General features: G+C 41.8%; 1 protein-coding gene across 3 annotated transcripts in view; it reads right to left on the bottom strand.

Annotated features, from left to right (window-relative positions):
- Positions 1-937: 937 nt before the first annotated feature.
- LHX8 (LIM homeobox 8) overlaps positions 938-16,351 on the bottom strand; it is a 19,037-nt gene continuing 3,623 nt past the window's right edge. For all 3 annotated transcript variants that reach the window (XM_069979441.1, XM_069979442.1, XM_069979443.1), the window contains exons 3-9: positions 13,322-13,489; positions 7,725-7,846; positions 6,491-6,711; positions 6,291-6,394; positions 5,854-5,949; positions 4,191-4,374; positions 938-1,557 (exon numbers count right to left, since the gene is read on the bottom strand). In XM_069979441.1, the coding sequence (XP_069835542.1) occupies positions 1,481-1,557; positions 4,191-4,374; positions 5,854-5,949; positions 6,291-6,394; positions 6,491-6,711; positions 7,725-7,846; positions 13,322-13,489 (972 nt within the window). In that variant the 3' untranslated portion in view covers positions 938-1,480. The remainder of the gene's footprint in view (positions 1,558-4,190; positions 4,375-5,853; positions 5,950-6,290; positions 6,395-6,490; positions 6,712-7,724; positions 7,847-13,321; positions 13,490-16,351) is intronic.

The following is a 16,351-nucleotide window of genomic DNA, read 5'->3' as shown; positions in this document are numbered from 1 at the left end:
ACATTCCCTGTTAGGGTGCGTTCACACCTACAGGATCTGCAGCAGATTTGATGCTGTGTTCAGTTATTTAAATGAAATCTGCTGCAGATCCTTTAGGTGTGAACACACCATTACACAAGATGTTCAGACAATGAGACTATTTTCTTGACACTAGAGATGAGCACAACTCGAGCATGCACAAGTTCAGTCAGACCCAGAAGTCTCGGCATCTGATTACCGGTGGCCGAAGTTGGACGCAGCTCTAGGGAGTTCTGGAAAACATGGACACAGCCTATTGCCAAAAAAAAAAAACAAATAAAACATGGACAAAGTTCACACTACGGGATTTTGTGGTAGTCATTAGCAAATATTTGAATTTTTTTATAGTTGAAAAATCCTGTAGTGTGAATTTAGCCATAGGCTGTATCCATGTTTTCCAGGACTCCCTAGGGCTGCGCCCAACTTCTTTAGCCACCAGTAATCAAATGCAGAGACTGGGGTCAGACGGACTTGCGTTGCTCGTGTTGTGCTCATCTCTAGTAGACACCAAGCAGTTAGTTCATGGACGAACATTCGTTGGCTGATCACGGACCGCATTACAGAGCGGTATCGGCCTGTTCAGCTGAGAATCATCCTGTGTAATTGGGTTCCCAATGCAATTCTTTCTCCCGCCACTAGGGTAAGCTTACTTCATGTTGGGCTAGGCTGTAACGATGGTGGTAATACAGAGGCAAAAATGCAGCCACGTTATGTTAATGTAAAAAAAAAAAAAAAAAAAAAAAAAAAAGGTCCTTTGAAGGACCTAATAAGATCTGTCATGTGATCCCACAAACATCAATTGTCCAAACATTACACTCCATATAGACTAGAATTCCGTTTAATTCTGTACAAACTGGGACTTTCCGCAGGATGTAATCAAAGCTTTATTCAGTTTGCTTGAAAAGAAAAAATAAAATAAAATTATCCAACTGAATTGTCAGTTCACAGATGAAAAAAATTTTTTAGAACTGTTTAAAGCAAATGAAAATACATATGCACTTTTGTAATAATTTACAGATACATACTAATGAAAAATACAATTTCACAAAAAAATTGTAAACTTTTTTTGCACACTTGTCAGTCCTTTTTTTTCTTCTTCTTTTTGGCAAAGTGCTCTCTCGATGACAAATAAATAAACAAACACAACTAAGTTTGGACTAATTCCAGACAGTACAAAAATAACAAAAAGGACACAAGAGTCAGGAACTTAGTGGCGCAATAATACTCATAAGACGAGGAGGGCAGCGACACTGGGGGGGGGTGTAGGTGTGATGATGGCGGCCGCTCCAGTACTGAGGATCCCAGGAGCTGGGGGCCGTCTACTTCAGCATAGAAAGAAGTTATAAAAATAACTAAAGATCTTCGTTCTATTTTATACACAATAAATGACTCCGTATTTTTCTTACCCAAACATTTACATTCTTGGAAAAAAAAACAAAACAAAAAGAAACGGAAGTGATGTTTATGCGTGACTTATAGGTAGCTGTGCCATGGAGTGAGGCAGGAGTGACTGAAGACCAAGAGGAGTCGGAGAGTGAGCTGGGGAGACAAAGAATAGTAGGTTATATTCGAGGTCAAAAACCATTATAAACAGTGAAGATCATCAAAGTGGAATATTGTGGTGCCCACCATCAGGATGTTATGCTGGTGGTTGGAATAAAGCTCAGCCAGTGATGGTACTGTTGTGACGCCAGTGCTAGATTAGCACACAGGTTGGGTGTTACACCTGCTTTGATGTTATGACTGGCTATATTGTCCCCCAATGGTCGGTGACCTGCCTCCCTTGGGCTCGTCAACTTGGTCCACTGTGGGGAGATGACCCACCCAGACTGTCAGTTCCGCCACCCACAGAAAGGGGAAAATAACCCAAGGAATTTGTAGCCAGTATGTGTAGGTGCTGGTGCAATGATCACAGAGTCCCAATAGAATAAATAAAGTGGTTTTACTGATCTCTGATAATACAGGACAACTTGGCAATAGATAACTTCTGTGATACAGACTTGAGCTCACTGACTCTGTGCTGGGAGATACCTTAAGTGTTGAGGTAGAGTAGCAGTGCTTGTGTAGCTTAGCATTGAGGAGAGTAGAGGAGTTTGTCGGGAGAGCCACAACCCAAAAGTAGTAGTGTGCTCTGCCAGAACATGAGAGAAGAATACTGAAGAGAAGACGACTTGAGAAGAGAATACTTGTGCCCGTGTTTTACTAAACCACCTTCTGCCCTGCAGTGTCGGGGTACCAGTCCTACGAGGGTGACAAGCCCCAGAGTAAGTTACCTGGGCGAAGCTAAGTGTCCGAAGTTATCCAGTTTCACCTGCGCTAAGAGATAGAGTACGTAGACCTTAGTTATGGTTGCTTTGCTCTATCCGGGTCAGTTCCTCTGTACTAGGATACCACCCTGCACTGTTGAGAGGTTCGCAGTGTGGGCTGGGGGTGATCTCTGACTTGTCCTCCTTTAGGGGCTTAACACTGCCTACTGTCTGTAGTTAAAGTCTTAGAAAGAAAGTCTCTGTGTTCTCCATACAAGTGTCTCTGTCCACTACCACAGCTGGTCTGTCCTGGACAGGGAACCTAGCAGTTAAGCAGGCATGCCTGTTCTGTGTGTCCTACTCCTCAGAGAATCAGAGGGAAACAGACGCTACACTTCCTTTCCCCAAGTGACTACTTCCTACAGGGTGTGTAAGGGTCCCTGTGAGTGGTGGAGAAAAGTGTGCAGAGGAAAGAGAATAGAGATAGGTATAAAGTAAAGAGTATCTCCCATTGGTCCATAGAATCACCTAACAAAAACAGTAGCCCTATAGTGACTAAAGCTGTGCAACATATACATACATAGTTATACAAAGAACACTGACATCTGGTGGTGAAACTCATTTACAACCTCATCACCACCTTAATTTGGAGTACAAGGCTTTTGCGACAGGTGTCAGACGAGAAGCACCCGTGGTGGGACACCACAATATCATTCTTTTTGAAATGTCCAGAACAAGGTCAAGCCCAGCTTACAAAGTCATAAAGTTGGTCAGAGGACTGACAATTATGGGGAATACAAAATATACCCTAAATATCTGAGAGAAGTGGTCTCCCACTTCTGGGACATGTACCTATCAGGTAAACACAATCCCTCTGACTCTCTCCGGACAGCTTTCAGCCACTGAAGGCGGTGAGGACGCAGAGAACAGCCTAAGTTATGGAAAGAGTGTACCCACAATATTATGCAGTTTACGTCTGCATAGTCTTTAACCATTGGAAGTTACGTAAACTGCAAATAACAGCCCAGCCAGCAACTTGCAGCTTTCCGACCACCTCTAGTGACATTTGAGTGGGGTACCGAATAGGTGGGACCCACCTCTATTAGACATTTAAAGAAGTGTTCTAGTTTTTTTATTTTATTTATCCCCCCCCCACTGCAGGCTGGCACATATATACTTACCACAGATGATCGGTGTCCCGTGGCGTAGCGTCATTCCAGTTCTACGGCGCTGTTCAGACTCCACTGGCCGTAATGTCACAATCCTCTTCTTTCTACAGCACTTTTGAAGGCCAGAAGGCAAGGTCTCCAATGCATCTCTATGAGAGTGCTCTCCGAGATGCATTGGAGACCCTGACGCCCAGCCTCAGCAAAGAGGTCACATGGGCAACAGCAGGATTTGAACGGCACCATAGGACCGGATCAATAATAGTAAGTATAAGTGCCAACCTGCAGCAAGCGGGTCACAGAATAGCCGGTTTCTGAAAAGATCTTTGCAGCCACAGAATTCTGATGCAGGCGCATCCATGCGCGCCTGCATCAGAACTTCCCACAGCACACTATGGAGCGTGCAGCCATGTCAGCTTCTCGCAGAGCCGCGAGAGATCCTGGCCAGAGTGTACACTACGTGGGAGATTTATCAAACATGGTGTAAAGTGAAACTGGCTCAGTTGCCCCTAGCAACCAATCAGATTCCACCTTTCACTTTCCAAAAGGGTCTGTGAGGAATGAAAGGTTGAATCTGATTGGTTGCTAGGGGCAACTGAGCCAGTTTCACCATGTTTGATAAATCTCCCCCTATGTGTATACTCTCCGTCCGGGATCCCATAGGGCGCAATATTACGTACCCTGCAACAACGGCCGTAGTTTTACGAAAATATACGTAGTGTGAACATAGCATTATAATGCAAAATAGCCATCTACTTACCATCCATGTAACTGTGCAAGGCAGTCAGCATGGGCCCATCTTGAGGTACGTATGCAGAGTAGGTCATTTCATCCATCATTGGTGGAGAAAGCCTTGAGGACTGAATGGCTGTAACTGGTGCAGTTGAGGAATGGGTCGGACTAACGTGCTTCTTGTGACGAGCTCTACAATTCTGAAACCAGACCTGGGAGAGGGATGGCGGGTAAGTTGAGGTGCAGTAGGAAGCAGTATATAATGTTACTTCCCATAAAAGGGTCAATTCAGATTTTTCTGAATATGCGCAACGGCCTACCAGTCAGTGACTGTTTCATTTTTGTTTTTTCCTCCTCACCATTGTACTACGTATTAACAGAAAAAAGAAAAAAAAATGGGTACTTGGATTTATCAGCACTATCCCCGAAGACAGACTCTCCACAGAGAAGTGGCTTAAAAAAGGAAATTTATTGCAATGAATTTCCTTTTTTTAAGCCACTTCTCTGTGGAGAGTCTTTGTCTTTGGGGATAGCACTGATAAATCCAAGTACCCATTTTTTAATGTATTTATTTTTTCTGTTATTACTTCTACAGGCCCTTGTTGGGAGTATCCCATTTGGGGTACATCAGCTGCTTTTGGTCTATCAGACGCCCCTTTGACCTTCCAGAGCCACAATGGACCAAGGGATCATATGAACCCATGTACCCCCTGCGGACCAGCTAGGGGTGATCTGCATAAAGCCCAAGGTACAAATAAGTGAGCAAATATACACCTTCTCCTTTTTATCCCTCTCCTAAAGTAATACACGAGGCACCTGGGCCTGCTGTCTCTCTTTTTTCTCTCCTACATTGCATTGTACTATGTAAAGACTATTAAACCTACCATAAAATTTAGAACAAAACCCGAAATAAAAAGAAAAAAATGAAATTAAATTTTTTTTTGCAATTTCACAACTTCCGTGTTTCCACAATGCACTTACGCTAAAACCCCAGAATTGACCCTATTATGTAAAATGAGATGCTCTTTATATTCTATAGGCCAGTCCGAAGATCTACAAAGATCCAATGTTTACATAGCTCTTCCAAGATTTTACCAATTTTTTAAATTTACACTCACAATGGGCCATTTTGATCCATAATGATTTTTTTCTGGTCAATATTGTAGAAAACAAACAAAGCAACACCACCTTTTATCCCGCTTTAGTTTGACAATTGCACATTTAATACCAAATATGATTATTTTCACATGCTTTATTTGTGAAATGGAAGAGAGGCAATTTCAGCTTTTTTTGTGGTTTTTACTTTTGTTTGTTTTTTTTACATTTTAAACTCCCCTAGACTATTACAAGCAATATTTAGATTACTTATTACTGATCAACTAGGCAATGGCATAGCACTGAATCAGTGATATCGGCACTCAGCTATTTGAGTCTGATGATCTCCCGCCCACCCTCCCCATACACAGAAAAGTTCGTCGCGAACCGAGTACTCCGCTATTCTTTACAGGAAGGGGAGGAGTAAGCAACAGTGACAGTCTCGCTGTGGCTCATCTTTCCCAAAATAAGGGGTTGGCGGTGATGGGAGAGTCCCATACACCTTAGACTGATGCTGTGGCGGCTATGGCCATCTGAAGTCTAAGGTGTATGGGAAAAACATAATAAAATAATAATTTAATGCAGCAGCCCATTACCTGTATTACACGCCTGCTAAGACCTGTCCTTTCCGACAATTTCTGTAAAGTTTGTGCGTCAGGGTTGTTGTCTTGAGCAAATTGTGCTTGCATAACCTATAAGAGAGGAGAAAAATACAAAATTCAGTTTAACAAAAAACAAAGCCAGACCCGCAACTCTAATTCCATATTATAGATCTGAGCAGATTATGCAAAATTATATTTTATATATATATATATATATATATATATATATATATATATATATATATATATATATATATATATATATCTATCATATAAACCAGGCATGGGGAACCTTTGGCCCTCCAGCTGTTGCAAAACTACAATTCCCATCATGCCTGGACATCCCTGATATAAACCCTCACAGAAGATACACAGCTGATAACACATAACAAAATATTAATAGCTTACCCAGAGCCCCCCAAGTAACTTACTTGGAGTTGGTCTGCAGTGAAACTTGTCCGAGCCCTCTTAGCTGGTTTTGGTTGATTAATATCCTGCTCTGTCAACAAAGCCCCTTCCACACTAACCCGATTCCCTGAAAAAAAAATAAAAAAAAATAAAAATCTAATTTACATTTTTGTAGCATTACATAAGATCCATCGGTGGAGCACAGGCTGGAGCAGGCACGCACCGTTTTCTACTGCTCTCTTTAGGTTATCCAGCATACAGTCATAGTGCACGCGGCACAGCACCTTCTCTTCCACCAGAGCAAACTCTTCCCCCGTGGAGAGCTGCCTCTTGCAGGAGTAGCAGGCAAAGCACGCTAAGTGGTAGACATTGCCCTTCGCTCGCCTCACCCAGTCTGTGGCGTGGATGTGTCTGCCGCAACGTGAACACCGCGTTCCATATCGCCTACATGACGAAACAGTAAAAACAAAGCTCATTCAACTGTACATTATCTGTAAGGGTGCGTTCACACCTACAGGATCTGCAGCAGATCTGCAGCAGATTTAATGCTGTCTTCAGTTATTTAAATGAAATCTGCTGCAGAAAATCAGCTGCAGATCCTGTAGGTGTGAACACACCATTAAACATCAAAAACATTGGCCCAGACTTCTCATACCGTGTAAAACAAACTGTAAAACAAACCCAACCCAACCAATAATGGCTCAGCTTTCACATTACCAGAGCCCTGATTGGTTGCGGTGGCCAGTTTACAATAGTTTGTTTTGCACGCTGTGTGTTCATAACATGCATTATAGTTAAAGGGTTTAGTGGGCGTGCTCAACTGCCACTCCATTCTCTATGCACAGCCCTCAGCAAGGTTTCAAAGTCTTATAGAGAATGCATGGAGCAGTGCTTACATTAACTCGGCAAGTAGGGGTCCCAATGGTCAGACCCTCACAATTGGCTAGCCATCCCCCAATCCTACAATTTCACTTTTCTGCAAACCCCCTTCAAATAGAATATATAACTGAAGCAGCATTTACTCTGGAGGACTCAGCACTGTAATGCCTCACTTAACCTGCAGAGGCACTGCAGAAGAAAAGAATTGCTGCCAAGCTTCCGTGAAAAGTATAATTAATTACTGGGACAACATACAGGATATTGTACCTCTTTATTAAGTGCAGTATGGCTAGATAGACAAACTAAATAACACAAGTAGTGCTAGACCTATTGTAGAGGCCATTCACCCCAGTCCACTTAATATTTGTCTTTATTGCTTTAACTTGCAAAATCATCATAGAGACATCACACAAAACATCGGGGGGAGCTATCAAAGCCAATGCAGGAGAAAAGTGCCTATACATTAAGTTCTGATAGCGCCCCCTAGTGTCATCACATATGAAAAATACAAGTACAATGAGTAAATATGGAGCAGGGGACAGTCACACGGCTGTAATGAATACATACATGTATAGTACCTAAAATAATCAAGTTTGCAGAATATGTCTTTATCTTTGATGTAGCAGCTGGTATGCCTCCCCAGGGACGTCCGGCACACACTACAGGACAGGCAGCGCACATGCCAGCACAGATCATTTACCTGCAGGAATAAGAGGTGCGTGTTACCCCACACAGAACAGAAGCATCATAAGGCCGACCCATGGAAGGAAGCGCCAGCCAAGGTTTATATCCTAAACATTCTATTCATTGTATTGTAGTATAATACAATACTATCAGATTCATGTAAGGGCATATAATAGTGTTGCTCAATATTACCATACAATACAGAATATCATATGGTGATCTTATGGTATAGACCACTGTACAGTAGTATTGTCAGTACGGTTGAGCACTCTATGGTTGTAAACAGCACTGTACTGTAAGCGCTCACTACAACCACAGAGTGCCCAATCCCACTAATGTATGGAAGCATCATCTCTGCACTGTATTGTAGGTAAGTACTCTAAGCGGATCTCTTAATATGGTATGGGTGTAGTGGTGTTATTTTGGTAATATCTGAATGTGAATTATATAGCCTTATACACAAGTCCCGTAAAGTTGTCCACAATTGCGGATCCGTAATCACGGTTCAACTTCGAGCACCTTGATTTATATTGGGCTATTCACACAGTCCCGTGTTCATTGTGATCCGTAATCAGTTCTGTAAAAATGTAGGACATGTCCTAGGGTGGATTGTGATTGTGGTACAGGAGAACAATAGGAGGTCAATGTGATCTGTATTTTTTATGGATGTTACGGATGTCACATCTGTGATGTATGCAAAAAATACAGATCAAATCTATGCACACTAGTACTATTCACATTTTATGGATGATTTTTCACGGATCACAGAGAAAAAGAATAGCGTGAGGTTTTGCGGCCCAGAAAACAAACAAACAAACACTGAATTTGTGAATTAGACAACAGGTGTCAAACTCCCAGCCCTCCAACTCGGTGCAGGCATGATGGGAATTGTAGTTTTGCAACAGCTGGAGGGCCTGAGTGTGACCCCCCTACCTTAGACACTAGGACACTGCAGTGGGAACACTGCACAGCACAGGCATTTAGACAAGCAGCAGTATCTGGGCACTGCACAATAGGCTGCTGATATATAGGCACTCTATAATGTTCATTGTTTACTACACCATGTGCAAGAAAACAAAATGTTGTACCACACTGCACAAGTCTGTATGTTCGTGTGGGTTTCCTCCGGGTACTCCAGTTTCCTCCAACACCCAAAACCTACAGATAGGTCAATTTAGGATTGTGAGTTCTAACCGGGACGGGGTCCAAGAATTGAAAAGACTATAAAATTTCTGCAGAATCTGTTGGCGCTATACAAAAAGGAGCACAAAGCACTATCCAACATAAGGCTGGCCATAGAGATAGAGGGCAGATCACTAGGCCACAACTCCTATCATTTCCTAGGCTTATCCCCATGCCAAAAATAACACATCTAGTATCATCAGTTTAGATACAAATTCCTTCCATGGTCTTAAAGGAGAAGTATGTCGAAAATTTTTATTTAAGAATCTTATTGCCCCCCAAAAGTTATACAAATCACCAATATACACTTATTATGGGAAATGCACAAAAAGTGCTCTTGTTTCCTGCACTTACTACTGCATCAAGGCTTCACTACTGGATAAAAGGGTGATGTCACTTCCTGGATAACATGGTGATGTCACTTCCTGGATAACATGGTGATTTCACGACCCGACTCCCAGAGCTGTGCGGGCTGTGGCTGCTGTAGAGGATGATGGCAGAGGGATGCTCAGTGTCCTTCCAGTGCCCTGTGTCCCTCAGTGTCCCCCTGCCATCATCCTCTCCAGCAGCCACAGCCCGCACAGCTCTGGGAGTCGGGTCGGGAAATCACCATGTTATCCAGGAAGTGACATCACCATGTTATCCAGGAAGTGACATCACCATGTTATCCAGGAAGTGAAGCCTTGATGCAGTAGTAAGTGCACGGTGCATTTCCCATAATAAGTGTATATTGGTGATTTGTATAACTTTTGGGGGACAAGACAATACTTTAATTAAAATTTTCCCCAGACTTCTTCTTTAAGGGTTAACTAACATGATCAAACCAGGAGGCTTCTCGGGAATAACAGAATCCATCAACAAACATAGTAAATGTCCTCAAAAAAGACACATACAGCACAAGGCAAAACAAAAGCACATAAAAACTCCCCACCCTCCAGCTGTTACAGAACTACAAATCCCATCATGCCTGGACACAGATTTTGCCCTCTATACCCAGAGCGCTCTCCCTGCCACACGTTAGGCTTGTAATATTTATCCGCCAATATTTTTCACCCAGCGCATCCAACCACTTGCAAACAATAATTCATATTTTGGATGACTTTCCAAAGCACTTGACATTACAAGCTCAGACGTTCGCCAACAAGTCCCCAGATACCGAACTGAGCTGGATACGGCCATTCAGCTGAACCGTACAACAAACCAGCTGTTCACAACACACACCCTGCATGACTGATTCTGCACTATCGCCAAGTTGTGCAATACTGTCCTATACTATGCACAATCTGCAATTTTACATAGGACTGCAACCTGCATTATTATTATCACAGGCCAAAAACAATACAGTCTTATTTAAAAAGTGACACATCCGACTCTGCTACATCTGTATATAAAAGGCATCTGGAAGCATAGTCACCTACAGAATGCACGCGTTGTACGGCCAGCACCTCGGCCCCCGCACGGAGCCTCCTGTACACGCCATGTTTATTTATACACGCTGGAATGTATGCGCCTGTTTAGATGCCAGAAGGAACAGATTTGGAATTATGTTCAATTTCATTATTGCTGGAGATGGGCACATACGGGAACGGTTAGGTCCTTAGAGGGGTTATCTTCTTTGTACAATCCTTTTTACGATAGAAGGTGCCAACAGGAAGGAGTTAATCCCTGGGCACCCATTGTAATCAGGCAGCAAGTGTTTAATTTCCTTGCAGCGCCACCACAGGAGAAAGAGAACATTACACTATCATTCAAATCAATGGGTTGTCAGGGTTGCTCGCTGGGTTATCCAGCGCTACAAAAACATGGCCACTTTCCAGACTCTTGTCTCCAGTTCAGGTGTGTTTTGCAATTAAGCTCCATTTACTTCAATAGAACAGAATTCCAAACCCCACCCAATCTGGAGACAAGAGAGGGGGAAAGTGGCCATGTTTTTGTAGCACTGGATAACCCCTTTAAATAATGTCCCACTATGAGTTTTGTGGGAACTACACGGCAGATGAAACAGAGTCTGAATGACTAGAAGGAAGAGGTCATGGAATACAAGAGGTTACTTTGCAACTCATGGTCCTATGAGCGGGAGATGCTGGGGCTATGGTTGGGGTGTTAGCGTTACATGAGCCGCTCTCATTTCCAGTAAAATAATGGACTCCTGTGAAGGGTCGGTATCTATACTTAATAATCTGGCATTCTCATGTGTGTATAGAGCACAGGACACCCTGAACAAGAGCCGTGCACCATGGGAATAGGGATTGTGGTACAGCCATGGGGACAGGGATCATGGTACAGCCATGGGGACCGGACCAGCAGAACTCTATGGAAAACAAACAGCACCAATCCGGGGTAGAAGCTGCTTTTTCTACATGTAAACCAATGGCTCTGAACTACTGTACAAAATGATACAAGACTAAGCTAGGCATCACTGTATCCTATTTGGGCACTGACATACTGCAGAACTACAACTCCCAGAATGCTGATTTAGAACATCTCTGTGTAGACTCCAGGCTAGGGTTATAGAAAATCTGATCCTTGCCATGTACAGTCATTCTATTGTCCCCTGGTATCAGCCAAGGCCTGAGAAAAGGTGATTATTAATATTCTATGGAGGAGACAGAAAATTTCCATCACCAGTTCATCTCATCACCTCCATAAACACTTGCAGCCTCTTCCAATCTATAGACACATCAGGTCACTGTACCATGAACCCCCCACATCAATGCATCCATTGTCCCTCACTGCTTCCCACAGTCTGGCATTATATCCGCAATATTCATTTCTCAAATGGTTAAAGGGGAATTCCACTCAAACATAACCTTTGACACGTTGCTGCTCATAGTAAGGGCCCTATTCCACGGGACGATTACCGTTCATATAACCGTTAATGATAAACGATCGCTATTGTGAACGACCTGAAATCGTTGACCCACTTACACGGAACAATGATTGTTACTTATGATCGTTCTTGCGGTCGTCATGTAGTCTTTATTGCATTCGTCGCTACTACGAACGACAGATTCCATGCGAATGAGCGACGATAAAAATAAGTCCAGGTCTTATTAAGCGATCAAAGTTTTCTCGTTCGTCGTTTAATCGTTCACTGCTATTCAACCGAATGATTATTGCTTCATTCCGAACGATTTAACGATTATCCGAACGATAATCACCCTGGAATAGGGTCCTAAGACTAACAGTTCCTTCCATATTTGTTATCTATTTAGGGGAATTGTTAGTCTTACTATCAGCAGCAACATTTTAAAAGTTATGTTTGAGTGGAATCCCCCTTTAAGTGATATTTTTGGTCTGGTATAAAGCAATCAACCAGAATGGAAGAAAGTTCCTGCTCGGTTAGGACATGCTGGGAGTTGTAGTTTTGCAACAGGTGATAGAATACCCACCTAGGGTACAAACACACTGCAGAATAGGCTGGGAGATGAATATGCATGATCCTGTCAATCTCTCAATAACCAACTCTCTGACAAACGGGGTCAACAAGACGTGTCACTACCGAAGGTTTTACCATGATCAGATCACATACCCAAAAAAGTAAAAAATAAAACATTTTTTCCAAAGCACATCGTAATGACTTATCGAAATGTGACACCTCAGTCACCCCAAAAAAATCCAAGATTTGGTGGATTCTTTGTCTCAAGAGAACTTTGCCAGCACTGACCTCAATACAAGACACGTGCAACAAATATTACGTGTGATTTACTGTCACACAAGTTACTGTATAGCCCTGAACTAAAATCATGTGATTAGTCGAATCTCAGGATTGTACAGTACAGAAAAAAAAAAAAAAAAAAAAAAAAAAAAAGTGTAAAACTGATATATATATATATATATATATATATATATATATATATATATATATATATATATATATATATAATTTTACACCATTAAACTACATGCATAGTTATAGTTTTAGTATTAATTATATAAAACACACATACACAACAACAAAAAAAAACACAATGGGAAAAAAACCCCCACCACAAACTAGCTGAAGACACACAAAAAAAAATTTGATAAAAAGCACAAACCAAACAAAACGCATGGTTTGTGGCAAGTCTTGGGTTCTCCTTACGACTGTCAGCTAAACATCTAGCCGCACTATTTTTCTCAAGCAAAAAACACAACAAGTGTTATTTTTTTCCCCAGGAAACACCACGAACGACCCCCCCCCTACCCCCAGTCCAAGGCTGTGTTCACACATTACAGTACTTAATTATTTCATTACTCTAATGAGTGGGACCCCCAGCTGTACCCGGATCCCCCCCCAGCCTCACAGCCCACGTGCAGCGGCTCTTACCTTGAGCAGGTATTTATCTACGATTTCCATCCCGCAGCTGCTACAGATACTTTTCCCTTGTATGTGGCCTGAAGAAGGCATGGAGTGAGGAGAAGACGACGACACCGGAGACAGGGGGGCTGACGAACAAGAATCCTCGTCCAACGCCGCCCCGGGGCTACCCTGAAGCTGAGGAGACGACGGGAGAGAAGACGTCAGCCATGAAACGCTTTCCATGAATTGCGTTATATACTGAGCTCTCTCTCTTCAGTGTCCTCAGAGCTTCAGATTTTCCTGCTGTTGCAAAACTTCAGCTGCCAAGGCATGATAGGAGTTGTAGTTTTGCAACAGCAGAAGGGCTGAGGCTTGGAGGACACCAAAGAAAAAAAGATTTATATAAATCTATCAAGTGCTGTTTATACAGGATTTTTATTTTCTATAAAATATATTACTATCATCGCTAATGTAACATAATGCTAAGCATTTACGCTCTATATAGATCCACCCAACGGCTCGTATAACACCCAATGTACATATAGTGTGTAATAATAATACATATATATACACACAAACTGCTGGTATAGGTTATCATACCATTATGTATCTATCTGCACCTAGCTCCATCTCTATATACACATGCACAATACAGACAGATGTAGCAGAGCCAAATAGGTTTCTTTGCATTATGTCGTTTAACACAGGACTCCAGACTCTTCCAATCCTTAGTTATGTGTAGTTTCCTGTTGTGTGTAGTGAGTTTGTCATGTTGTTTACAGTTCCATATAGGACGACAGTTCCCTTCATTCCGGAAGTCAATAAATAAATGAAATATATTGTACATCAGGGATGGGGAACCTTCGGCCCTCCAGCTGTTGCTAAACTACAATCCCCATCATGCCTGGACAGCCAAAGCCTTCGGCTTTGGCTGGCCAGGCATGATGGGGATTGTAGTTTAGCAGCAGCTGGAGGGCCGAAGGTTCAACAACCCCGTTATACACAAACATATACAAACACACACACAATAGGGGAGATTTAACAAACATGGTGTAAAGTGAAACTGGCTCAGTTGCCCCTAGCAACCAATCAGATTCCACTTTTCATTTTCCAAAGAGTCTGTGAGGAATGAAAAGTGGAATCTGATTGGTTGCTAGGGGCAACTGAGCCAGTTTCACTTTACGCCATGTTTGATAAATCTCCCCCATTATGTCTTTATCTGTATGTGAACGTATCCTTTAAGTGTTCTGATAAAATAAAATGGCAGAAGCTCACGTGACTTTCGCACGGCCATCTGGAAGTAAGAGAATGTGGGTGAAGTCGCAGGGCAATGGGGAGGATGGGACCAGCAGTACCATCGGTGATCTGTGTGAAGCTTATGAGACTGGGTGTGATGTCCACATGCGAAGACGGGGGAGACGTCACAGCACATGTCCTGCTGTCATCCAGGACCCTTCTTTTCAGAAGCTGCAGTCACTGCCTGGTGTACTGTACCGCCACATACTCGCATACAACCAGCCATTCATGCACTTTATGCAGAGGAGTAAGAGAACGTCCCGCCATGTTACTGACTCAAGCGAGAGAAGGTAAATTCTCTACCTGCTTCCCTGACCTCTAACTTTAGTGACCCCTGCAGGATGAGGTGACCCAGACAAGCCCCTGCCCTATGTAAGGACACTGGGCCGCTACGGGAGGACACTGGGCCGCTACGGGAGGACACTGGGCCGCTACGGGAGGACACTGGACCATTCTTCTGGAGGCTCCAGATGGTAACGGCGACAACTGAGAAACCTAATGTGACTGCAGAGGTCAAGCGTACAGCTACCCGGCCAGGTCTACACACATCTGCTAATACAGACTCAAAGCAGATATCTCTATGGTATATACAGAGACAGTATACAGCCGAACAGAGGTATATATATATATTTTAGATATCGCAATCACAGAGGTTATAACTTAGTTTAGTGGGTGACCTGTGCTTCCCTACAGGAGAACAGAAGAAGGCTCAGTCAGACATGCATACTAAAATACATTTTATATCATATATAATAATTTTATATAAAATGTATTTTAGTATGCATGTCTGACAGCCTTCTTCTGTTCTCCTGTAGGGAAGCACAGGTCACCCACTAAAGTAAGTTATAACCTCTGTGATTGCGATATCTAAAATATATATATATATATATATATATATATATATATATATATATATATATATCTATCTATCTATCTATCTATCTATCTATCTATCTATATCTATCTATCTATCTATCTATCTCTATCTATCTATATACATATATCTATCTATATATATATATCTATATATATATATCTATATATATATATATATCTATATATATATCTATATATACACACACACACAGAATGTGTGCAATTATAGTCATTCTGAATAAAGGCAACTCTGCAGTCCTATATTAAACCACTAAATGACAAACTCCACTGTGCTGTACAGGTGTATGTGCAATATATATTTCTCACAGTGTGTGTGTGGTGTGTGTAATATGTATACATTTTTGTATGAATGTCTGAATGAGCCTTCCTCTGCACTCCTGTGGGGAAGCACAGGTCAGGATATAGATACACACAGGTTTGGTATAGGAATGCAGTGTTTTTTTCATTCATGAGACTTAATGCCAGCACAGTGCCGTCCATCCGTGTATGTGTGTGTGTGTGTGTGTGTGTGTATGTGTATGTGTATGTGTATGTGTATGTGTATGTGTATGTGTATGTGTATGTGTATGTGTATATATATATATATATATATATATATATATATATATATATATATATATATATATATATATATATATATGTGAGTGTGTGTGTGTTTATAAAAAAAAAAAAATTATATATATATATATATATATATATATATATATTTTTTTTTTATTATTTATTTTTTTTCAATCATACACATTCTCTGTGTGACTGTTGATATATTTTATACATATAATATTTGCCTATATATAGGTTCTGTTTGTACACTGTGTAGAGGACTTTGCAGGGATTTAGTGGTAATATTTATACACACACACA

This window comes from Dendropsophus ebraccatus, chromosome 8 (genome assembly GCF_027789765.1).
Source record: "Dendropsophus ebraccatus isolate aDenEbr1 chromosome 8, aDenEbr1.pat, whole genome shotgun sequence".
Taxonomy (NCBI): domain Eukaryota; kingdom Metazoa; phylum Chordata; class Amphibia; order Anura; family Hylidae; genus Dendropsophus; species Dendropsophus ebraccatus.
Note: the sequence above shows the minus strand (reverse complement) of the source record. Positions and strands in the feature narration are given on the sequence as shown.